This window comes from Embiotoca jacksoni, unplaced genomic scaffold, assembly GCF_022577435.1.
Source record: "Embiotoca jacksoni isolate LCO1_2020_lvr unplaced genomic scaffold, fEmbJac1.0.p SCAF_3, whole genome shotgun sequence".
Classification (NCBI taxonomy): Eukaryota; Metazoa; Chordata; class Actinopteri; family Embiotocidae; genus Embiotoca; species Embiotoca jacksoni.
This window is the reverse complement of record NW_027185381.1, coordinates 9,095,845-9,121,166: the sequence shown is the minus strand read 5'-3', so window position 1 is coordinate 9,121,166 and position 25,322 is coordinate 9,095,845. Positions and strand designations below refer to the sequence as shown.

Here is a 25,322-nt window from a genome sequence, read left to right as displayed (position 1 = left end):
AGGGTGGTCATCCATTACTTCCCTTATGGTCTGATCCCCCTGGGGGAAATGTGTACTAGAAAGATGTGATTGCATGGTGCAAAATAAGGACGCACCAATTCTAGTTTTTCTCGCCTCATACCGATTCCAGTTAACCGCCAGTACTGAGTACAAATCCTTGCTCTTCCTCTCCCACATTTTCATTCACCTCAGCACATGGAACTCAGTGGAGTTGTGGGATTAGTGGGGCATTAAAAACTAATCTGCAATTCATCTTGACTAAATGAATTTAACAGTGGAGACACAGAATTTCATAAAAACATAAAGAATCCCTAAGAATTTAAATATCAAGGGATTATTATTGTTTAGAATGAATTAGTTAGACGTTTAGCCCATAAAATGTAAAGATACCGATACAGCCAAGTCATCATCTTCCAGTTACTTATTTTGTATTAACAACAGTCACCAAACCCAAAGTGACTTTATAACAATAGAAGAAAAACTGCTAATCCTTACATTAGGGGAGCTGGGACCTGGAACGGTTTTGGCATTTTTGTTTTTAAAAATATAAACTAAATATTGATTTGGGAGCCAACAGCCAATTCTTTTTATACTGCCTTCAATTTAGATTCACTTTAGATCAATTGTCTTGTCTTCAAAATGTCATTCAAAATGCAAAATCACTTTGGGTTTATTTTCAAATCTTTAGTTTTTAATTAAAAAACAGAGAACAACATTTGTATTACAGTATTTATTGCAGATGGTCTGCATTCATGCAGTGCCTTTCTACTTCTCACAACACTTTACCATTTGCTTCCCATTCAATGATTCACGCACCGATGCACGTGCTCGCCTGCCGTTGTGAGCAACTTGGGGTTCAGTGTTTTGCCAAAGACACATTGGCATGTAGACAGGATGGCCCAGGGATTGAACCGCAAACCTTTCGATAATTGGGCTACCCGCTCGACCATGTGAGCCACCACCGCCCCTTTGTAGTAATTGTTTCAGCTGCAGAGTAATTGATTATTGTGGCACATTTGTCCTCTCTGAATTGTATAAAAGATTAGTTGAGTGATTATTTCAGCACTGAAGTAATTTGAATCCGAGTTTTGCCTCACTTGTCCTCTTACCTTGGTTTCCCTTCACGACCCCCCATGTAACATGCAGGTCGGGTAAATCAGCGCACTGTATGTAAATGTGTTTGTCTTACTGACGCACTGATGATTTGTCCAGATTCTTTTCTTCCTGCGTTACATCCAGTTTGCTCTGTGATGGAGTCCAACCCCCTCCCCCGCCTCCCGTGACCCCGATAAAACTGGGTATGGACAATAAATGAATAAAAAGTTGAGTGCACCCTCTCATATCAGCTCAATATTCTTCCTGCTGTCTGGATGCACTAAGACTGAGAGTGTACTTTTCCCCCCATTGGCCCACATCCACAGAGAATGAGGACAATAGTTTGGCTCAGAGACATGTGTGCCTAATGTAGTCCTTTTATGTGGGAAAGTGGAACTGTATGGAGATAGAAGAGAAAAAGGATCATTGTGTTCATGTTTTCTTTGTGTCTTTCTCTGATAGTTCTCAGATGGCTGCAGTAATTGTGCTTACCATGAAAATGCATTTGTCAGACATATCATTAATGCAGGGCCGACAGAAGCAGGTAATAATTAGTAGCTGCAACCTCCTTTTAGGACTTTGTTGAAAATCATTGCACAGTGAGATTTAATGGGATTGTGCCGTTATCTGAATTTGTTATTGTTTGCAAAATTCTGAGATCCAAATTAGGGATTTGAGGTTATTATTGAGGATCACTTGATATGGACAATGTTATGTCTGATGGTCTATTTATTCCAAAGTTGCTATGGTGATACATACTGTAATATAGTCCGATTATAATAACACCATTAAAGTGTCCAGTCACTTGTGATTATGTGATAATGTCAGAAAACACAGCGATGCCCAGAGTAAATATCACAATTCATCATGCAGGGGAGATGAACGTGAATACTAACGTTGACGGCAATCCGTAAGATAGTTTTTGAGATATCAAATGAAAATCTAAAAATGAGAAAGAGAGAATCTGTACAGACTGTACATATTTTGTAAACATTTTGTCTTCGCCCTCTACAATCCCTGGATGAGTAGTCGGTCACATTAACCTCAGGATTCCCCTTCAACACCCCGCTGTGCATTTTGATATGAACAGCCACACACACATCTATGTGCGCGCACATACCTCCGCACACCCACACACCAATATTGAGGTCACAGTGAGAGATAGACATAGACCCCCCATCATGGCACACCCTCTGGCTACCTCTCTGTGAGCTGCTCACTCATGTAGAAGCAGACCCATCTGCCCCGAGAGATGGCGAGAAAATGGAGACGGACGGGAATGCAGGCAAAAAAAAAAAAAAAAAAAAAAGTACACATTTGTGCACACAGAAACGGTAGCATGCAAAAAAAAAAAAAAAAGACAGAGGTGGTAATTAGGTTCAGAGGAAATGAGGGAGGATGACATAGAGAGGAGAAGAGGGGGAGAGCAAGGCAGATCTGTACGGCGTTGCTCTGAGATACAGGATGTCGTAATAAGGCAATTGGGAGAGAGAGAGAGAGAGAGAGAGAGAGAGAGAGAAAAGGAGGAACTAATTCATTGGGGGAGGAGAGGGTGTCTCGAGGAGAAATGCACACATTTTTGGGCTTGTGTGATGAGCAGACACCCCTCTGCATGTGCAGAAAGTGGAATGGTCCAGCTCGCTCTGGGCTCTGTTGTTGTGCAGAGCTGCAGAAGGCCTGACAGAGCCAGCGAGACTGAGAGAGGAGGAAGGGTGAGACACATGGACAGGGACAGACACACTGTGGATCAAGAGCTTGTGATTTCATCTCATCACCCACTTCAACCGGCGAGAGGAAGGAGACAACGGGAAGAGGGAGACAAAGAGGAGCTGAAGTGAGAGCAGGGAAAGTGAGAGAGAGGGAGAGAGAGGCAAGGTGAAGGAGGAGAAGGAAGGAAGGAAGGAAGGAAGGAAGGAAAGGGAGGGAGGGAGGGAGGGAGGAAGGAGACTCAGGCGTGAGGAGGGGCGCCTGGCTGACATTGCTGCTCTCGCTATCAGCTCACACACACATCGACACAGGCAGACGCACACTCAGACAGATTGTGCACTGCACAGTAGCCGCTCTTTTATTATCCTTCGTGGAGCCTCGTCCTCCATCCTTTCTTCTCCTCCGAGCGAGAGGACAAGAGAGACAGAGAGGAGGAAGAGGAGGAGGAGGAGGAGGGGAAAATACGAGGAGGAGGAGAAGGAGGGGAGGCAGTAACCCTCTCCTCTCCTTTACTCAGACACACAGCTGAGAGAGATAGGGAGAGAAGAGCAACAACACTGAGAGAGAAAGCAGCTTTCTGTTGTATTTCTCCGTCTCCTGTGGTCCCTCGGCCAGAGAGCGGCTAACAGGCACCGCTCATGTCCGTGAACTCGGAGAAATCCTCGTCCCCCGAAAGGTAACACCTCATCGTCCTCCGTCCCTCTCTCATTCCCCTTATCATTTCGTCTCCATATGTCCGTGTGCATGCCCTCCTTTCTGTCTGTTATTATGCGCTTTCCCACCACAACCCTCTCCCGCCACCATCCCCCTCAGCACCTCCATGTTTTGTCTCCTTTCTCTTTCTCTTTCTCTTTCTCTTTCTGTCTGATCTAAGCTGGTTTCTTCTATTGTCTGGGTCACAGCAGAGAGGTCTGTAGCGGAGCGGCGGGGGTGGTGGTGGTGGGGGGTGGGTGGATGCAGCGGTTCATTGTTTTGCATGCCGCTGTAACATTTCAGACGGCCGCTTAAACAGCATCCTCACTTACACACACACACACACACACACACACACAAGATGTACAGTAGATACACATCATCTTACAGCATGATACGGCTCACACACCTCCACACTGATGCACACTGGAGCTGAGGGTACCTGCTGAGGCTGTAACATCTCTTAGGACAACAATAACAAGAATACATTCATATGCACACACACACACACACACACACACACACACACACACACACACACAGAGTCTCTTTATGCTGCTGGAGGACAGAGCTTACACAGCAAGAGTGTCAACACACGTCAACATTAGCACAGCCAACAGCAGCAGCAGCAGCAGCAGCAGCAATGCATCTCGGCAGCAGTGCAAGACAACAGCTCACCACATGACGCACCACAGTGCATAACATTACTGAACAATGGCACCTCTGAACGTCACACGACTTCTTTACCACAACACACGGACAGGTGTTGTTGTAAACAGCAGTTTTGTTTTTGTCTGACTGTAAAGTTTGTGTAAATATTCATATCGTGAAACACCCAAAAACGGTCTTAAGCATGACCAGCAAGGTCACAAGGCATTATCAGTCACATGGCTCACTGTGGCTAATTGAATACACGCACACGCACACGCGCGCACACACACACACACACACACACACACACACACGGTACCAGACAAAGACACAAATAATAGCTCTGTTCAAAATTGTCAAAACAGGATATATCACAGTAAATGACAAGCACGTGCATCAAGGCTAGCCATGGTTCGGAGGCCTGTTGTGCAATAGAGATGAATGCCCCCTTTAATACTTTGTACCTATTTATGGCTAATTAGAGCTTCCCATGCATACTTTTTTTTTTTTTTTTTACTGTTATTTTATTGCTTTTTATTATTTTATTATTATTTTATTGCTTTCCTGTATGCTGCTGTAGCGAAAAACATTTCCCCTTGGGGATTAATAAAGTAACTACCTAACCTAACCTAACCTAACCTAAAATCAAAGTGAACACAGTATTTTATTTCCCACAGGGTTGCTTACTTTTGTCCTGATTTAGAAAGTCTGCCGTCCTTTTAGCGTTGTTAAATTCTGCAAGTCAAGCCCGTGTGTTTTTCTTGAAGAAAATGGAAAGGAAGACAGGAGAAACGTTTGAGAACAGAAGCTCTCTTGTTGGTAGTTTCCATATCTGTTTTAAAGCGGTGAATCGAAAAGCGAACGTGGGAAATATTGTGACGTGTGCACGTAAGAACCCATATCCATTCGGATATAATCGGACGAAGCCCACATTCCTGTTTCAGTGTGCAGGGAAAGAGCAGAAAGAGCTTCGATTTGACGGGTGCTGGAGGGTGAGGAGCAGGCAGACTGGATGACTCAGGTAGCCAGTGATGTTGTGCCAAGTACGATCAGGCCGAGCCGCTGCCATCCACACAACCTAGTGCCAGGCCCCAGACTGGCACACTTAAAACACACGGTGCAGTGGGCACACGGATAGGCAAAAGTAAACGGGCACTAACAAAATCAGGCATTATTGCATGGGCGGTTGGGCACAGAGGAGAGTGGCGTTATATCGGCTTCACGAAGGGAAGTTTAATTTGAAGTAAAAGGCGATGGCAGCGGACACACACGTACTGTAAACAGGCAACATGAGAGTATATGGATAAAACGGGCATATTTATAGCGTCTAGACAAAGAAAGTAGCATTGTGATCTCAGACACTCATAAATATAGCGTCTCATCTGGTAGCCGTGGTGTGACCAGGTCTGTGGATTTTCTTACAAGGATAGTTCGTCCCTTCCTCTATTGTTTGGGTCACAGCAGTCTTGTCTGTAATTAAGAATAAAGCAGCAGTCCCTTGTTGTATGGCAGGTAACCACAAAGAGTTACACTCATGTACATACAGCTGCCCTCTTTAACCCCTGAAACCTCTCATATGACCACAGCAACAACACCGGCCGCTGATCACCTTACCAGGTTAGCAGCTCTGGTTGACCAGTCGGGGAGCATCATAACAGTTTTTTTTTTTGTATAACCAGTCATGATGTTTTATCTCTCAGAAATACTTAATAATATTCATATCACCCATGAACCTCGAGGGTGAAATACCACCATGGTTAAAGTTGGATTTGAATACCACTCCCTGAACATGCGACTAAGATCAGACAGGAATCTGCAGTTTTGGGAGTGTGACACGGACAGCTGCTTTTGCTTTTATAGAAAGAAGTGCATGATTACAACGTTCATTTGCATAAGTTATATGGCAAAGGACATGTTAGAAAGATCAAACCTATGTAGATACAAGTGTTGTATACCACCGCCAGCATCAACTTGGGTTCAGCTGGTTCAATAAGCGATTAGTTGATAAATTGTGGTCATTTATGAAGGAAAAATTGCATGTAATTAGCACATTTATCTTTTAAAATTTGACGATTTGCTGCATTTAAAAAAAAAAAAATGCAAAGCTCCTTTAAATTGAATGGCTTTGGTTACTGGACTGTTGCTTGGTCAAAACAAGCATATTGGAGCTTGTACAACGGGTATTTTCATCAGTTTTGACAGATTCTTTAGTGTATTATGGATAGACTCATTCATAACGTCAAGAATCCTGAACAGACATGGGTGTCATATTAACCAACCCAGTCACCTATCGTGTTTGCTGCATGTACTGATGTGGAAATTTGACCTATTTTTCAGTTTTATCAGTGGATTGTATTTGGCTGTGAATTGAACTTCAAAGTCTATATCGGGCTTGTTTTTTTTCAGATAAATCGTCACAATTCCTCGGTCTGCAACACCATCTGGGCCCCAGACGCCATGCGGATGCACACACACACACACACACACACACACACACACACACACACACACACACACACACACACACACACACACACAGTTCAGGAGTGCTTCATTGTGGATGTGCAGTGACATGTTTGTCAACAATAAGGGAGATTGGACGAGTAGAAAACGAAATGAATGAAGAAGTTGGGCCTGAAAAAGAGCAAGAAGTGGCACAGTGACAAATTTCTTGTGGAGCACTTGCGTTAGGAAGATGATCCCTGTTGTGTAACCTAGCACTTGAGGCATGGTGGAGATGGATGAAGGACGAGGCTGTGTGTGTGTGTGTGTGTGTGTGTGTGTGTGTGTGTGTGTGTGTGTGTGTGTGTGTGTGAGGATATTTAAGTGTTTCCACATCCTCGTTGCGTTGTGAGCAGCTTAAAGCTTCTTTGTGAGGGGCGATGGCACATCATTTTAGGTCATAACCAATGCTGTTGGGTAGAGAGGCTTATGTCCTTTGAAGAGACTTTCTTTAAGGATTAAACAAAAGTCAAATAAATAAACACCCAAAGGTCAAGAGTTTATGAGCTTTGTTGCAAGGCTGGCTTGAAGCTCATGTAGTTGTTTGAGCTGTTGAGAGGCAGCAGTACTGACACATGCTGCGTAAACCTGGTCATCTGACTGTCTCATCTTCAGTCAATGTTTCTGTGTGTTTAGGTAATTGTAGTGCTCAGGTAAGCTATTGAAAATGCCACATCCACTTTGAACTGTACATGTAGTAGATACAAAAAAAAAAGATGCTTGTAATCCGTATCATAGTCCCTCCAGGGTTCCGCTGAGGTTGTTTTGTGATTGTTGCGATTAAAAAGGCTTGATTTTGTAGTTGCTTTAAAAAGAAATATTTATGTTTATTTGCAGTAAATTTGCAGCAATTGGCAAACATTGCAATTGTTTTATTACCTAATAATAATATAAAAAACATCTATACACTCCATATGATAACAAGCCTGCAGCACATCAGATACAGATTTTTGCTTTACTGAATATAAAGAAAAAAGAAAAAGCTGTTGTAACAATGTTGTAACAAAACAGCCTGCAGGCTGTGTATTACTAAATCCAACACATATTGTATGATTAAACTGATGCAGGGAAGTGCTGTAATTGTAGCCTGGTTCCCATGATGAAACCAAATTCCCCATAAACCCCATCGCTTGACATGCAGTTTGTTGTGATGATGAGAGAAGTTGAAGAGCCTTGTCTTTTTGTTGATTGGGCATGTTTTGTTTGGAAAGACATTCTTTGTGTGTTATCCCTCCAGCAGCTTCTAGTGTGAACATTTATTGTGAAGAAATCTGGGGAATTTTGAAAAATGTTGAGCAGAGTTTCTATTGAGTACAACCAATAATGACCATTCAACCAGTCCCCACAATATCTGTGGAGATTGGTTGATTTAGCGTTATTTTTTTGAAATCTCAAGATTCTCCTGGAGCTGTCTTTGTTGTTTGTGTGCTTCTCCTTGCAAGGTACCTCCTAGATGCATCCTCCCTCGTGTCTCCTGCTCTGCAACAGATTAATCAGCAATAGTTATTAATGCTCGTAGGTTGCGGCCCTAACTGACTTTTTTTTTTTTACAACCCTGGAAAAAAACAAACGAAAGCTGGAGGAGATTAAACTAACGCAGAAGGGAGAAGGAAAGAATAGGGCAGACAGAGCAGCAGAGGACGCCGGGTGTTGGAGCGTGTCCAGTCGGTCAGTAAGCCAGGCCCATGCAGCAGACAACACCATGTCCAGGCAGTGTATGCAGCTTTGACTGGCCTATATGACCTCCCACCATCTTCTTTGGTCCGACCCATGTCAATACGGACACACACACACACAAACACACACACACACACACACACACACACACACACACACACACACACACACACACACACACAGTCCTGAGCGGCCCCAGCCATGTTACCACATGACAATAGCTAATGAAGCGTGGCAGCCAGCTACACTAGCAAACTAGCCAGCCTGCCCTGCCTGTCTGGCTTCCTGGCCTCCATTATCCTCCACCATACCCCCACCCCTCTCATGTCTGAAAGGAAACCAGGGATTACCTTTACTTTCTCTCCTGCCAGTTTCTTTCTTCTTTTATTTGTCCTCCAGTCTCCATTTGGGACAGATGGAGAAGAAGACACCTCATGCAGGCATCTCTCCTGTCCCTCTGAGGGCTGTAGGTGATGTAGCAATGGTAAATAAAAGTGTCTGTGTTGTCAAAACGGACCTGAAAGTTTCAGGGCTTGTAAACTAGTTTAACCTGCTGAGCTGTGTCCCCACACAACAACTCTGGGAATGTCTACTCTGTTTAATGTAATCCTGTGTGATTAATCAGTAAAAGGAATCGCGGAGTCAAACATCCAGCAGCCAGGAACAAGACGCCTCACAAGCAGTTTGTCCATCGCCATGGCGATACCCCCAAGGAATGGTCATGTGAATCGGGACTCAGGCAGCTGATCTGCGAAGAATGTCTGAGCGGGGTTGTGGTATTGCCATGTGTACTATGGGGTCATAGGTCACACGGTAGTGACAGTGTACAGATGAAAAATCCATACAGTGTGGGATCATTCTGTTATTGTGGTGCGATGAAACTGAAATCACCTTTTGATTACAGAAGCTACTTTTCAGAATCGATATTCATTGTTTACCGAGGCAACAAGCACCTATGCTACGACAACACTTCAAGAGCACAATCCTTTCTACATTTCATTATGTTCAACACTTATATAAAAGCACATTTTCTCACTTTCAGCACGACTGCATTCCTCTGTGAAAACATTCAAATGGTTTTGGCTGAAGCTCGGAGCAAATTACTTCAAGAAGTATGTAGTTCATTGTGAAATTTTGCCATTGAATCCACATGACAATCGGCAAGAATTTTTACCATTTTAACTGGTCTGACTTTCTGTTGCTCTCTAGATTGTGTGTGTGTGTGTGTGTGTGTGTGTGTGTGTGTGTGTCCAGTCCCTGTTGACTCTGTATGTTTACATATTCAGCATTCCAGCCTTTCCTCCAGGGCTTTAAGTGGTCTTTTCAAATCACTCACTCTCTCCTCTTTCCTATCATTTCACCACGTCGCCATCTCCTTCTTTTATTCTCTCCTCTTATCTATTCCTCTTTTTTTTTTTAACGGCCAGATCTTCTGTCATCTGGTGTGGGTTCCATTTGGGAGGGTTTTTTGTTTCTCTGTTGGAACCGGATCTCACGCTGTCCTCCTCTTATAATTATTGTATTGGTCGGGTTCTTTGCTGTTGTGCCTGTTGCTACGAGGTCTTTGCAAAAGAGCCAAAAACATCAAGTAAATGTGAGCTGCGTGTACCATAGCTAACAGATAAAATGATAATACATTTGTTAGTTCTCGGCTGAACTTGGTTACCTTCGACTACACACATTTCCTCTTTGGAAACAAACGTGCTCTGGCCGTTTCTATAACCATAAATTGGTATTTTTGCATTGTTGGTATCCGAGGGATACTGATTGGTTCCAATAAGCAGTTAATATATTGTACTATCATGATGCAACATGCAGGACTTTGCTGAAGATAAACACAAGAGTGTAAGAACACAACATTCTTCTAGTGATGGCCTCTCTTACTGTGAAATGTCTTCAGCTGCAGTGTAGATGGTTAGCATGCAGCTAGGGCCTTTCTCTCTCATTAGTTCACAGCTATCTGCCATCAGCATATTACCCTTCCTGGAGTCTACTGCTAAGACACTGTAAGTTATACTCAGCAGAAAGAGGGAAGAGACAAAGGAGATGAGGGGGCTGGTTGGGATTTTTACGGGGGGGGGGGGGGGCAGAGGAACGATGATAGCCCTGGGAGAGAGATGATCCCACAGAGGAACCGAGGGACTGATGATAAAGCCGGAGTGAGAATGCAAAGAGAAGGAGAAAGACCGCGATAGAGACAGAGAGCAAGGAACAGGAAGGGACAGCAGAAAGCTCAGGAGAGAGCATCAGACGGACAAAGATAAAAAAAAAAAAAAAAAAAGCTGAAGGGGAGGAAGGAGAGGCGATGAAAAGTGAGGGAAGATGGAGGGAGAAGATAGATGGCTCTCTGCAGACTTGCGCAGTGTGTTGGGTAATGCTAGGTCACCGGGGGACTAATCTCTACTGATGCTGCAGCGTTGGAGCAGCGGAATGATAATGGCCTGTTTGTGTTTGTTTGTGCGGCTTTGCATATGCATGTGTGTGAAAAGATAACATGTTTTCATCTGAAGGTAGCACTTTTTTTTTTTTTTCCCCCTTTTGTCTCCTGCTGTCCTCAAACCTACACACACACACACACACACACACACACACACACACACACACACACACACACACACACACACACATACATATAGACATGTACATATTCACACACATTACCCCACTTTAAAGCCCTATGCCCTGTAGGACTGAGTCACCCGTCTGCTGCATAACTGCAAACAGTATCATCTGTTGTGTCTGAGAACACTGCTCAGCTGTTGTGGCTCTTCCTGCAGCATGGTCATGGGTGTGTGTGTGTGTTGTTGTTTTTTTCAGCCCTGAGCGGGTGGGGTTTATTGAGCTCTGAGACTTCCAACACGCTCTGCTCACAAGCAGGCCTTCTGTCACCGAGTTGGACATATGTGATTTGGCGGTAACATCCGATTTCAGCCCAGTTGTGTGCAGGGTTTGATAGTATTTTACTCAACCCAAGTACAGTATCAATCAGACCCACTTATCAAGTCTGGATCCCTTAAATCTCATGAAGTTTAGTTTTCATTATTTTCAAGGAACAAACGTTATCAATACACAGAGGTCAAACATTTAGTTTCTAGCATATCTGTGATCAGCTGTTGTCCGATGAGAAGCCAGAAAGGCTCCAGTTTCTGTTGGTAGCTACCGAATGAATCAACATTAAGCTGCAGATTAGTGACTGATATTGATTGTTCTGACTCTCTAAATAATAGCTGAAACACAGTATACAAACTTGTACACCTGATTTTTCAGAAACTGCTTGATTGAAATTGTGGAGGTCTTGTTTCACAGCAACGAGCCGAATGACTCCAAATGCGCGGGTTGCTGTGGTAACGATGTACATGGAGCGATGCGGGTCATGCGGCTTTTCAACACGGAAGCACCACAAATGGAGGTCCACCGTACAAAGAATCCAATCCGGTCACATCCGATCTCGACTTGACAAAAAAAACTGATTTGGGCTGGCAGTTTGAACAAGACCTTCCTGCCCTGGACCGGTCATCACGACCCAACCCTGGTGGTGTCTATTCCTGTTGGTGCTGACACACACCGAAGGGCTCAGCGTGCCAATCATGATATGGGTGCGTTATGAATTCTGTCTTCCCCTGTTATCTGGACAGTGTATGGATACAGCAGTCCCTATAACAATATGCAAGGTCTGCTAATATATGAGAATAATATAATAGTAAGGGACGACAACAGAGCTCTTGTCAATAAATGATAAACTAAGACAACTGAAAATGTGGATAAAGTCACATGGTGTCTCTACAATATGAGTGCGAAACGATTAGTCAATTCATCAGTTGGGTAATTAACAGGAAATTAACGAACAACAATTTTGAGCAGTTGAAAATAACTTATTTGAGTAAATTGCCGCGTTTTCACTGAAAATCTTTTGTGTTGTAAATTGTCGCTCCGACAAATCAAGCAGTTTGAACATTTAACCTCTGCTTGTGCTATCTGTAGCAGATCTAAATGATGGAAGGACAATCAACACACTGGAAGCCCCAGATTTACTCTGTCCTGAGCTGACAGCAATATGTAAAGCTCTGACTCCAGACACACTGCTGTGCTAATGAGCTCACATTCAGCTCATATTATAAAGTATTTTTGGCAACATTGTTGTCTCGAAGCTTAATTAACATCGGAGAGTGGTCAGAGTGTATATTTATTTGTTGTAATGGCGGTGCAGATGGAGACGTGTTAATGGGTTGCTGGTGTTGTATTTCTAATCTGTATATGACATGTTGTGTGTGTCTGTACGAGGTTGCGTTTAACGTAGATGCAGCTGCACCTACAGCACGTTACAGCATATTTGTATGCATTAGTGCCGCGTGCACACTCCAAATACAAATGGGCTTTGAGACGGGGCTTTGGCAGCCGGGTGTCACAGCTACATGTCACTTCTGCTGGAATTCGGGGCTGGGCTCATCGTGTCCCGCGAGTCCACAGCAGAGAGCGGGAGCTGTGTTCCCCGGCCGGCCATCCGTACCTCTTTTTCCCGTCCCATGGAGTTAAGCTCGAGTCCGGCCACGAAGAAGAGATGGGGTCTGGCTTTGTGTGCGCTCCGCTTGCGCCACAGGGCCCTCCGACTCAGGTAGAAAATATATGAAAAGATGGACATAAAATGTCAAAGGGGTGCTGGATTGACAAGGCTGGCAAGCAGGGTGCAAGACAGTGCGCGAGTTCAAGATTTAAACTGCTATGTTTCAGGATTCCAGATCGTCCCATTGAGATTTTTGACTCGATCTGTGCAGAGCGGAAAAGAATAGAAGGTGGCAAAGGCCGGCTGGATTGACAGGATTAATAGGCAAAATCATTATTTTCATGTACGGAGTGGTTCCGGGGCTGTGGTGATTTTTGCTTTAGCATTGCTTTTTGGACCGGGAAGTCCAAAAGTCCAAATTGTTATTTTCCTAAACACAAATAGAAAGGCAAAGATGATGACTGCGTAGAGATCGGGAGCTGTGCACTGGTACTAGACTGACAGGGGAAATAACTAATTGGCAGGATTTGCATGTACTGTATTTACTGATAAGGACAAGAGCAATGGCACTTTTATTTGGAAAGATTTTATATTATTTTTTGAGCTGCAACAACTGTCATTATGTTGGTATGATGTTAATCTACAAGTTTGACAAATATATTCATTATTTCAGTCATTTCTTGAGCAAAAAAAACAAACATATTCTGCTCTTCAAATATGAGGATTGGCTGATTTTCTCTGTTTTATATCTGAGTCATTTTGGGATTTTACAATGATACGTTGCACAAAACCAAGAATTTGAAGACATCTTGGACTCTGAACATAATGTTTTCAACTTTTTTTTTTTCACATTGCTTAGACCAGACAATTAACTGATAAATCAAGAGGATAAATGGTAAATTCATTGATAATGAAGTCCAGATTTCAAACATGCACAATTTGATCTTGACCTTGATTCATCAGTCTTTGTTTGTTTGTACTAAATTCATGTGTTAAAGGACAACTTGATATTGTTTTTTCCCCCCCAATAAATAGTTTTGAAGCACACCTTTCCAGATGGATATAAACAGTATTCTGAACACTGAATAAGTTCTCTTACAAAATGTCAATGTTTTTCAGCATTTCAGCTCTGCCCAGCTATGTTGAATCATGTTTGTATTCACATTCCTGGAGCTGATTAACTTGAATTTCATGAGTTGAAGACCGCAACCAGGCTTGGATATGTCATGTCAGAGAGAGTGTGATGATCACTGGTATTTATGAGACATCCTTTTGATGTTAATTTGTGAATCTGTTAGAGACAAAACACTTCAAACAAACACCTCTCGACAAACCATTGTAATTAATCCACCATGATATCTGTTCCATTTGCATGGAATAAGATTAAAAAAAAAAGAGGAAGACAAATTCAAGGGGAGACCTCTGTAATTTGAAGTGACAGGGATTTTGGACAACAAGAATAGTGACTTGGAAAACACCAAGGAAAACGCCTGTCCACATTAAACCACAAAATAAGACAAACAAAATAAGCTCTTTTATTGTGCTCCTCATTGGATTCACAGGCCTACAGTGGGTATGGAAAGTATTCAGACCCCTTTAAATTTTTCACTCTTTGTTCCATTGCAGCCATTTGCTAAAATCAAAAAAGTTTTTCTTTTTTAATAAATTTGCACAAATTTCTCCATTTCTGTTTTTTTCTGTCAAGATGGGGTGCTGAGTGTACATTAATGAGAAATAAAATGAACTTTTTTGATTTTAGCAAATGGCTGCAATGAAACAAAGAGTGAAAAATGTAAAGGGGTCTGAATACTTTCCGTACCCACTGTATATTGCATATAATATTGTTGTTCTAAAGCACAGCTATTTATACAGTACAGATGACTTAATTAAATGCTTTTGATAGGCAGTGTTTAATATAAAGGACTTCGAGCTTGCTTCTGAAAACTCATAACGTTGTGTCACTTTTCCGGATTATTCTTACCCAGAACGAGACGGGGCCTCTGCTCTAAATGAAGCCAACATGAGAGCGGTGAGCTGGCTGTCGCAGCATCGTCAATATCAGATGAAGTCAGAATTTAATCTTGCTATTGTTAAGGCAAACTAAAACATTCATATAGACACCTGAATATAAAGAGATGACGGGACGCTTGACACTAAAAGTTCTCATGTCGTCTAAACAAACCTTTTTCACGACACTCTGACTTCTCGCAGTGTGTAAAGCACAGGTATAATTAATGACCTTAACGATGGCTCCTCATCGTGTGACCCAGTGAGCTACGCCACTTCACCTTTGTTCATGTTGTCATTGCCAAAACGTTTGCTGTTACAGACGCCTTTTTGCCTTTTTTTTTTTTTTTTTTTTTTTTTTAAACGTCATTTGATTTCTTGTTTGAGACTTGAGATTCAGAGTTTATTCTTTGCCTCGGAAACGATAACTGACAAAACAACGAGGTTCAACTAGTCCAGTAGCTGTTCTGGAGCCTACGATCTAAGGACGTGGTCTTCCTCCGCTGGTGACGTTTGACGTGAATGAAAAAAAAAAGAAGATAGTTGACAGGAGCATCACAGGCGGCCCGTTTGCCTGCGCTGTGTTTGATTATCAGTTTACATACATGCACATAGTTTCATGTGAGGCTCTCTCTTGCTGCGGGCGGATGCAACCTCCACAATAAGGGTCTTTGTGGCTGGCTGATGTATAAATACAGAATACAGTGAATCATTGCACTGTAGACAGCGGGGAGTGCAAAGTGTAAAGTGCAAAGATACAGCAGATGTGGTTGGACGTTTCTATACCGAGCAGAGGAAACTCTGACCGCCGGACTGGTGGCTTTTTGCAAGCACATTATGAACACAAGTGTATTCTGCGAAAAGAAAAATACAAATGTCATCGTCCTGGTGTGCACATGCATCTTTGTGTGTTCAGGAGATATAAATGTGCTGGCTCCGCTGGGTTTGCAGCCATGTCGCTTGACTCCCGCTGGTTTTGTGTGTACCAGCGGACGTACGTATGCCTCCCCCACCAGCCATGCAGAGCAGTCTTCCTGGTTTCCAATGCAAATTCTATTCTGACGTTTATTCTGCAGTCACAGATGTGTCTCTCACTGCTGCTAGTTTATTTTAGTGCACTAACATCACCATTTTTATGTATACTATAGGGCTGTATATAGATTTTTCCTCATTGGCTTTTGTTGGATCCTTGTGTGTTTGCATTTGTGCCTGCGTGTGTGTGTGTGTGTGTGTGTGTGTGTGTGTACATTATGCATCATGTGTCTACTGTAGAGTTCAGTCAATTTAATGCCGTGCGTGTTCTTGTATCAATCGGCTGCCTGCCTGTGGGGATTTTCACCAACAATCAATTCAGTCTGTAAATCGGTGTGACGATTTAGCCGCCAGCCTCGCAGTCCGAGTTTTTATTTATAGGAAGCTACAGTGTTCAGGTTAAACAACAGCAGTCCCATTCTGTAACCAAATTATGGCTTACATCTAAAGTTATCACCACATAGCTGATGCGTTCACCCGGTGGGTCATAGTGAGTGAACATGTAGCAGTTCAGTGTTTTGTGTCACAACATCTTGACAGGATGTTTGGCTGTGAATGAAACGTCCATGTATTGCTGTAAAATGTGGAAAGTTTTCCCTGATCCAGCACCGTCATACTGCGGATCACGGTCCTGGATGTCTGTCAGAAAGAATCTAAATCATTTTATCACACAATTCATGAAGTCCGTTTGGAAAAAAACGAATGTTGGAAATATAGGATTGTTGTCAAAGTTGCCACAAGTGACCGGAAGCTGTTGTCTGTGCTCCTACAGTCGTGATGCATTGTTTTTGTATGGATGTTATTTATTTGTCTTTGATATCCATCGATGCTATTACACAACTGCTGTCTTAATTCCTTGCTTCTGCTTGAGGCTATCATCTTTCAGGCTACATTAGCCACTGCTAGCATAACACAACGCATCTCGAGTGACTCGACTCTCAGTGGTCATGCTGCTTGCCAAATTTTCAGATTTGAAGCAGAGCGTAGAGTGAAAAACGGTAAACATGTCTGGTTTGGTTGCGTCCCCTTTCAGGAACACGGTGCTAATTGGAGGAATGCTTTTTTTTTTTTTTTTTTTAAATGGTTGATGGGCTCCTTCTTTTGTGTCTAGTCTGAGCTCGTAAAAATCCCTCTCAAGCCAAAATAAAAGTTCCAGACGAGGGCAGGAGCCTCCAAATATTTTCGAACGGGCGACCGGTGGTATGAAAGTGGATCCGGCAAAGCCGTAATGTGAAGCTAAGAGATTGTGATGTGGGGGCAGCGCAGCCGGTGACGTCAGGCTGCGTCTTGAAAATAGCGGCGAGATGTTAGTTCGGCACACAGACAGATCCTCCGGAGGAGAGAAGAGAATGAGTCAGCTGTTCTTGCCGACACCGGCCGAGGTGGAGAGAGTGAAAGATGAACGATGAATCAATCAGAGGTAGAGACTCCACCGTTGGAATGGATAAGCAGAGCTGAAGGACACCCGCGGTCTGAAACCCACGCCTTAACGTTGAGAGTGCAGGACGATGCTCTTGTTGCTAAGGAATACCTGTTACCTTGGTGATAATGAGATATGTTAAAACGATGAGTCATCAAGTTTGAACTGGAATGCGGTCAACTGCTCTGTGTGGCTTCTCGCTGGTCGGAGGTGTGTCGGCGATGATCTGTGACTCTTTCATTAACAGCAGGGCGCATCGCTGATGTAAAGACACAGGAGGCGCGCGGAGGAAGTAATGAAACCCAATCAATGAAAAGGGAGGATGGTTCAGAGAAAACGGCAATTGATATCATTCTTGTCTCGTGTATTGGATCATCCCACAGAAATGGTTTCAATTAAACTGCAGAACAGATATGTAATAGTGAGTTACAGGGGAATTCCACTCAGTCCTTCTTTGGATTTTAACAAAGAATATGCGTATGAAAATTCTGTATATTTTTCATGATGTTTGGAGAGGTCCAAGAAGTATGCAGAGCAAGTAACACTACACCAGTGTAGTAATGCTCACTGTTTAAGTAAAAGTCCTGCATTCAAAATTGTATTTCAAAATTATGAGCATCAGAATGATCAAAAGTATGGCTCCATTGCATTATGATTATTGATGCATTAATGTGTACATCTCTTTAATGTTCCAGCTGTTGGAGCTGATTTTAACTTCATGCTTAATCTATAATAATATATCGCAATTTAGTTGCTGATATTTTGTATTAATAATCCGAATCTGTGCAGTAACTGGTGATTCGAGGCGGTGAGACAAACGTAATGGAATAAAAAGTACAACACACACCCCTGAAATGTGGAATAGAAGTATAAAATAGCTTAAAATTTAAATAAGTAAAATACAACATCTCAAAATTGTACTTCACTGCGCCTGTTATGTTAATGTTGCTTTCCAACACACTCGACACGCAAACTGAAAAGAAAATCCATCGATGCGACTCAACAATCCTCAGAACTAGTTAACCTAAAGCCGTTAAAAGCCGAGCGAGGACGTACAGCGTCAGAGGAATTCAGCAACACAGACAGCATTGTTGTACTAATGCGTCATCTGCGGAGGTCAACGCAAACCTTTCAAATGGGAACACAACAATACAAACGCACAGCTCGAATGTAGAAAGGCGAGCGGACTCCTCAGATGCATCCTCAGACAGCAGAGACGAGTTTTATTCTGGTGATGAGGGAACCTCCGTGAATGCAGCCGACTCGGTGCTCAAACCGAAGACTCGACAGCAGACTGGACGGCCGAGACCGGATCTGCACGGTCAAAGTCTGACCTTTTTTTTTTTTTTTTTTTTTTTTAGTGAGGTGCAGCAACACTGCATTGTTCAAGATTGAACGGTGCTTTCTAAACAATTTGTCTTGTCGTCAACCAGCGTTTTGTTTTGGCAATTCCAACAAATATGAATTCCTGTTTAATCTTCGATTGTTTCATTCAAATAAGTTGTTGAGCACCAAACAGGTCCACATTTTCACCAAAAATGTCTTCTCTCCAACCCCATTAATCATCTCTTGAGCCCCCAGATTTACCTTGTGACTCTTTGGTGGGGCCCAGACCTTAGGTTGAGAAACACTAAACTGAGGATTTTTAAATACTCAGAATAACATTGGATTGTGGCTGAGAGCCAAAGAAATCGCGGCATTGTTGCTTTTGGTCTTTTCGTGGGATTTGCAGACATTAAAATATAGAAAATATTGGCCGCCTTATCATTTAAACCCGGAAATACCGTTTGTGTATTTCTACATTGCCGATGTATAGTGGGGACATTGTTCTTTAATTCACCGACTGTTCACAGACCGTCAGCCAGAGTTCTGCTGGGATGAAGCGAAGGGCACAAAGTGTGAAGCTGAACACACTAAATTGTAATGCTGACGGAGGATTCTTGTAATAGTGGCCACAGAGCTGTATTGACATCAAAATTAATGTTTGTTTTGAGTGTAAATCTAGAAATTGTTTTACCTCGACACTGATAACATTGTTAGTGCTGGCCTGTCAAGTCAGCAGTTTACAACAACAAATGTGTTTGAACCACATCTACAAAGTATTGTGAAAAAAAAATTGCTTTATGATTGGTCAAGAATGGAGTCTTAAGTGGCGTCTCAGTTTCCACCTCCTCCCTGTGGATTTTATCAAATGAAATCACTGTATGTCTGTGTTCTTGTTGGGCTTTCTCCGCATCCCTCTGCACAGCGCAGCATTACTGCGGTCGTGATGAGCTTCTGCACACTGCGTGACAGAACTGGTTTTCAGGTGTGAATGATGGGGCTTGAACATGTGCCGTCAACACTAACCTTTCAAGTCAGGTCAGGGCAACGCAGAGTTTGAACTTACCGCATCGTACGTGCACATGAGCACTTTTACACTGGAAGAAAAAAAAAATGTTTAGTAATTCTTTTGTGAGCTAATTGTCAGATGAAACACGTCGGACCCAGAAAAGCACGCTGGCCTGTTGAAGATGTAACATTTGGCGCTACGGATGCCATTGCGGGGCGTGACAGTGGAAAGGCTGAGACTGGAAACGGGGTGTGTGTGTGTGTGTGTGTGTGTGTGTGTGTGTCTGTGTCTGTGTGTGTGAGTGAGATCAGATGTCCGCATACACACTTGTGAGGGTGCAAAGAAGCAGTCTGGGCATGTCCACACACATTACAAGATGTTGAGGGACGCCGGAGGAGGCACATTCTGCACTTCTTTACCTCCGCAGCACGGAGTTATGAGCTGAAAGAGTCCTGCCTCGACCTGTGCTCTACGTCACATGTACGAGGAGATCTCTCGCCGTTTCAGACTGAGAAGCAACTCTGTTAAATGGAGAGTTACTGCAGGAAGTGCTCAACCCTCAACACAAAAATACTCGTCCACGGTTCATAGCTGCTTCTCACACATTGCGTCGAGGCAACGTGATCGCACGCACACGAACACAAACTCCTCCGTCATCCTGTGATCGTCCCGTCCGAAGTCTGCTTTGTGTTCATTGTGTCCCACCGGTCCCCGGAGGAGCGAGTGGCACGCTGCAATGAGGAAAATGACTATGATCACCTGTTAGAGTCGTGGTCGTAAACCTTTTATGGTGCCGTGGGACACGCATGCACAGAAATTAAAGGGACCTGGCTCAGAAATGAGATGGCTTTTCTTAATGTTCGATAGCTTTTGTTCTTTGGTCTTCTTTTGGTCTAATTTTTTATTATAGCTATTTTTCCTATTTAAACCCAGTTAATTTGCTTTTTCATCATTTCATGTTAACCATTTGCGCATTACATAGATAATCTAGTAACTCATACTGTGTACAAAGCCAAAGGGAAAAAAATATATAAAAAAATACTTCCATGTACTTAAAATATGAAAAACAATTGTCCTAAAGTGATAAGAAAGTTATGAGCCTGAAGTTAATCCTGATGGAGGGATTCATTCCTTTTATATGCAATCAGCCAAATCAATGTTTGTGGATCAACAATTACAGCAAAAGCAATTTCTGTTTTTAATCTTCCAAACGAAAGCATTTCGCACATACGTAGAGATATATCTTTTTTAAAACATAAAAACTGGATTAAAAATTCGGTATAAACCCAGAATATAATTGAAGTGACGAGGGCTACAAATACAGAAGCTCCCGTTGAACGGTGAGGTAGAGTCACTGGTTGAGGAGGAAATTGGTTCTCCTGGTGTGCAAATTAGTGCCAAGTAGTGGAGTAAATTGATTAATGCACCTTTTAACCGGTGGGGGGAACTAATCACAGCTCTTTGGTTGGCATGAAGCACTGCTGGATCTTACTGTCACATTTTACTGCAAGCCCCTGCTTTCAAGTGGCAGTTTAGTTTACAGCAGAGATTTGAATGAATTAGATGTAACATGCAGCAGGAACACACACGGACGGAGACGCGTGTTTGAGGGTAATGACCTTCGGTTGTGTTTTGGTGTTGGCAGACGAGCGTGTTGATGCTTTCACGTCGAACGCTGCTGTTTTCCACTTGCTCAGCAGCGATTCTGTCTCCACCTGTTTTTCAGTGTAATTTACAGTTCATGTATCAGTGTGGATACGGTTATGCTTTACGCTTTTTTTTTTTTTTTTTTTTTTCTGCGTGTCTCTGGTCTGAGCAGCCTCCTTCGGTGGTTAGGCTGTTTTTTTTTTCCTCGTGTGTTTTTCTCTGTTTGTGTCTCCATTTTGTTCTGACTGGTCTCTCTGCTTGTCAACCTACTTCTCTCTTTCCACCTCTGTTTCTCTCTCTCTGTTTACTCCATTTGTCTCCTGAACTCATTTTTTTCCCGTCTGTCTCTCGTCTGTCTCTCTCGATCAGTTTCTTAACTGCATAATGTGTTTGCCTGTCTGTCTCCCTGCTCCTTCTGTCCCCGTCTGTTTTGGCTGTTGGTTTCATCTGATTAGGCTCCTCTCTGACTTCTGCTTTCTTCCCACCTCTCTGATTCAGGTTCTTCCCTGCCTGGTTTATCTTCATCTCTGCTTCTTTCTATCACTTCTCTGTCTCTTCTTCCTCTCGGTTCCTTTTTATTCTGTGACCGTCTCTCCTCTGCCCGTCTTTCAGACTGTGGCGTCTGAGCTATCTTAATGTTTTTACTGCTCGGCTCGGGTCCAGGAACTTATGGGGGGGCTAAGTGTTCGTACAGCCAATGGCAAGATGAGCCGTATAAAAGCACTGAGCTTATAGATGTGATGTATGACACCCTACGTGACTGCTTTGGTGAAGAACTCGCATCCTACTGCAAGGACACAGCCCTTGACTGCTTGTGTGTGTGTGTGTGTGTGTGTGTGTGTGTGTGTGTGTGTGTGTGTGTGTGAGAGAGAGAGAGTTGTAAAATAGCAATGGAATCTCAATGCCAAGTTATCTGCCACCTTTAGCTGCTCCATTGTGTGTGTGTGTGTGTGTGTGTGTGTGTGTGTTGGCCTTGCCACCACATTAACTCTTTAAGTCCCAGATCTCCACCAACTCCGCCGCCTTAGAGCCTCCCCTCCCTGCCCCCCCTCTGCTCTGCAGTTGCCATGGCAACGCACCAAGAGGCTCCATCATGTGTCTGCGCCTGTGATCGCAATTTTAGAACAGCTCACAGGCTCTGGCTTTGTGTGTTTATGTTGTTGTTGTTGTTGTTTTCCATCTTAATTTAGCTTTTGATCATGTTGCCAGTTCTGTGAGGTGATGTTGGGCACAAAGTGTTTGTTGACCTCTCTTAGCCTCTCGTTTGTGGTCTATTTCAGTCTTACAGAGACATCATTGAAACACGGAGTTCTCTCGAGATGAAGGTTCGATTGAGCCACGATAAGGAAAATGTCAGATTGAAGATGTCAGCCTTTTTCCTTGTAATGAATCTGAGAGCTACGGTGTATCCTTTTATCATTCAAGCTCATTACATATTGCTTTACAGAACAATTCATTTATGTATTCTTACCTATATCACTCTATTTATATTACAGGCTTTAACTCTGACTCAACTAAACAAAATCATAATTTAGCATTGGAAAATTTATAATAAAGATCTCTGCTTGCCTTGACAGCGCTTGGTAGTTTCAGCTCTTTGTTTAGCTGTGCAGCTGTTGCCTTTACTGTCATGTTCTCACAGTGTTGTGTTTTTTGGCTATGGGCAGCAGCTTTCAGAGAGAAAGCTCTAAAAACACACTACCTGCCCAGCACCACACGACAAAGTGGAGCATTCAGCAGCTGAAGAGCCAGTTATTTCCCTCAGGAGTTGCTGGAGGCTAAAAACAGAGAGTGAATGTTGGACTTGGATTCATCAGGTGGCCAGAAACGTGACTCCAAATGAATGCTAATTTTCTGTATCTGCTTGATGTGTAAATAAGCAACAGTTTGATTTGATGGTGTTTTATTTTTGCGCGTGTTTATGTTGGACTACATTGAGCTCTCGGGGCCCACCATAGTAGCGCACTGTGTGCTAATTATACTGTAATAGAAGACGGGGCACAAAATGTGGTTCGTTTAAAAAGCCATACGATTGTTTGCAAAGACTTGAAACGAACAGCAGAGGTTGGCGCTGAGAGTTTGGTGGGACCGGCCCCAAAACAGAACCGTCACAGGCATGTTCCCAAAACCTCCACAAATAGCCGTGTGTGCCGTGGCAGCGGCCTGAAGCAAAACGCAGACCCCCCCCCCCCGCCCGCCCGCCCGCCCGATCAATCATTGTGCGTCGCCCTGGACGAGAGTACCAGCTGAATGCTCAAAATGTAGCCCGGCCAGGAGAAAGAGTCAGCCTGTGCTCTGCAGCCTATTTAGCGCTTTCCCTCTCCAGGGTTCAGTTCCGCTTTAGACAAGTGAGAGGAAGTGGAACAAGGTTGTTAACTGAAAGGACTGACTGTGGAAATAGACCCTGAAAAACAAACTTTGTCTGATCTATTGATTGTTTTTACTCAGTACTACATTTTTCTAGGATTGAGAATAGCTCCTTTTTATTTCTGCCGGATTTTTTTTGTTTTTGTTGGATGGAATCCATGTTTTCTGCTGATTCATGTCTGAGGTGTTTGGTGGGCGTGGATCGGTTCAACCTGACTGTCTCCGAGCTGTAAAAATAATATCGGTCCATCAGCCCACTGCCGTGATGTTTTGATAATCCAGTATTATTCTTTATGGTCACTCTGCATTATAACAAATGCCTCATAAAGATCTTATAATCTCTACTGACAACAAGTTGAATCTTAATAAAATTGATCATTTATGTGAATAAATACAAACTATTGTTAAAAACATAGTATATGACCATTTTTTGTTGTTGTTGTCTTTATTCTTTTATTTTGAAAACTCGGACATTAGAGCATTATTAGATATGAATATGTAGTAATTGTCACATGATTCATTTTGCCTGCATGAACTATGCCTCAACATGATCATGAAGACGTCTTGTTTTTTCTCTATTGTCAGTCGGAGGTTTTTCTTCCTGATGGGGAGATGCGGGGTTGTAGGAGGAATACGTTTCTTGTTGTTTTGTTTGTTTTTTGACCACTTGTTTGTCCACTTGCATGAAACACGAATACATATTTTGTTTGTTGCAGTGTTGGAAATTCAAAAAGTATTTGGAGCGCACTCCCACTGTCTAAAAACTTGGAGCATTTACAACATTTTGGGTACACCTTTAAAAATCAGGAGCCTCTTTTAGTGCATAAAGTTGCTGCATCCAGTAATCAGTAACTTGTGCCAGCAGGAGTAAACAAAAGACACGGTTGATGTTCCAAAGAAAACTATGCTAATATCCTTACGTGTATAAAATACCATCTGCATGTCTTGGAGACAGGCAGGAGACGGTTCTATTTAAACTTTCATTTTGATAGCCTTCTGAAATGTCAAATGCACAAGTTGATAGATGAGTTAAAAACGTCATCAGTGCAGGTGCCTGATGTCGTTAACACAGTTACATAAGTACGTCGTACAACGCTGCCGTTTGTGTGGGTGCGTCACAGACAGAAATGACAATGAAATGAAATGAATGGAAATAAAATGATGGCTTAATGTCAGATTAGTGTAAATATAATTAATATTTCACAACTTTGGGGAAAATTTTAGCTCCTTGATCACAGTTTTTAGGAGCATTCTGAGATTTTGCTGGTTTGTTGGCTTTTATTGTTGTGCTGCAAGTTCTTGTTTTAATTTAGATTGTTTTCTTCTTTCCTCGCTTTGACCACAACTCGGTTACTTTTTATTGCTTCTGAGTTTGTCCCTCTTTTAATCCCACTTCTATTGATTAAATGAGAGTTTCTGTTGACGGGACCTTGTTCTTTATTTGTTCAACAACACTTGCAGTTAATGGTCATGCCAGCTGCAGCTCTTTGATTATTTATTCCAAACATAGACATACAATATGACACTTCCTGAGCCTGTCGGTGTCTTCTGAACGCCAAATATTAAAGCTTTTACGAACTCGGCACTGATGTCAGTCAGCGACACACACTTCAAGTGATGACATTTCTACGTATGAAAATGTCACAAGTTTATTATTTTGACATTAGTCATCTGCACTTAAAGCTCAGTCC

At 42.8% G+C, this 25,322-nt stretch overlaps 1 protein-coding gene across 10 annotated transcripts in view; it reads left to right on the top strand.

Annotated features, from left to right (window-relative positions):
* srpk2 (SRSF protein kinase 2) overlaps positions 1–25,322 on the top strand; it is a 66,207-nt gene that overhangs the window by 18,907 nt on the left and 21,978 nt on the right. The window contains exon 1 of one of the 10 annotated variants that reach the window (XM_069163615.1): positions 2,495–3,478. The exons of the other annotated variants lie outside the window; for them this stretch is intronic. Coding sequence (XP_069019716.1) covers positions 3,441–3,478 — 38 coding nt within the window. The 5' untranslated portion in view covers positions 2,495–3,440. Of the gene's footprint in view, positions 1–2,494; positions 3,479–25,322 lie in introns of those variants that run through there. 10 annotated transcript variants of the gene reach the window in all.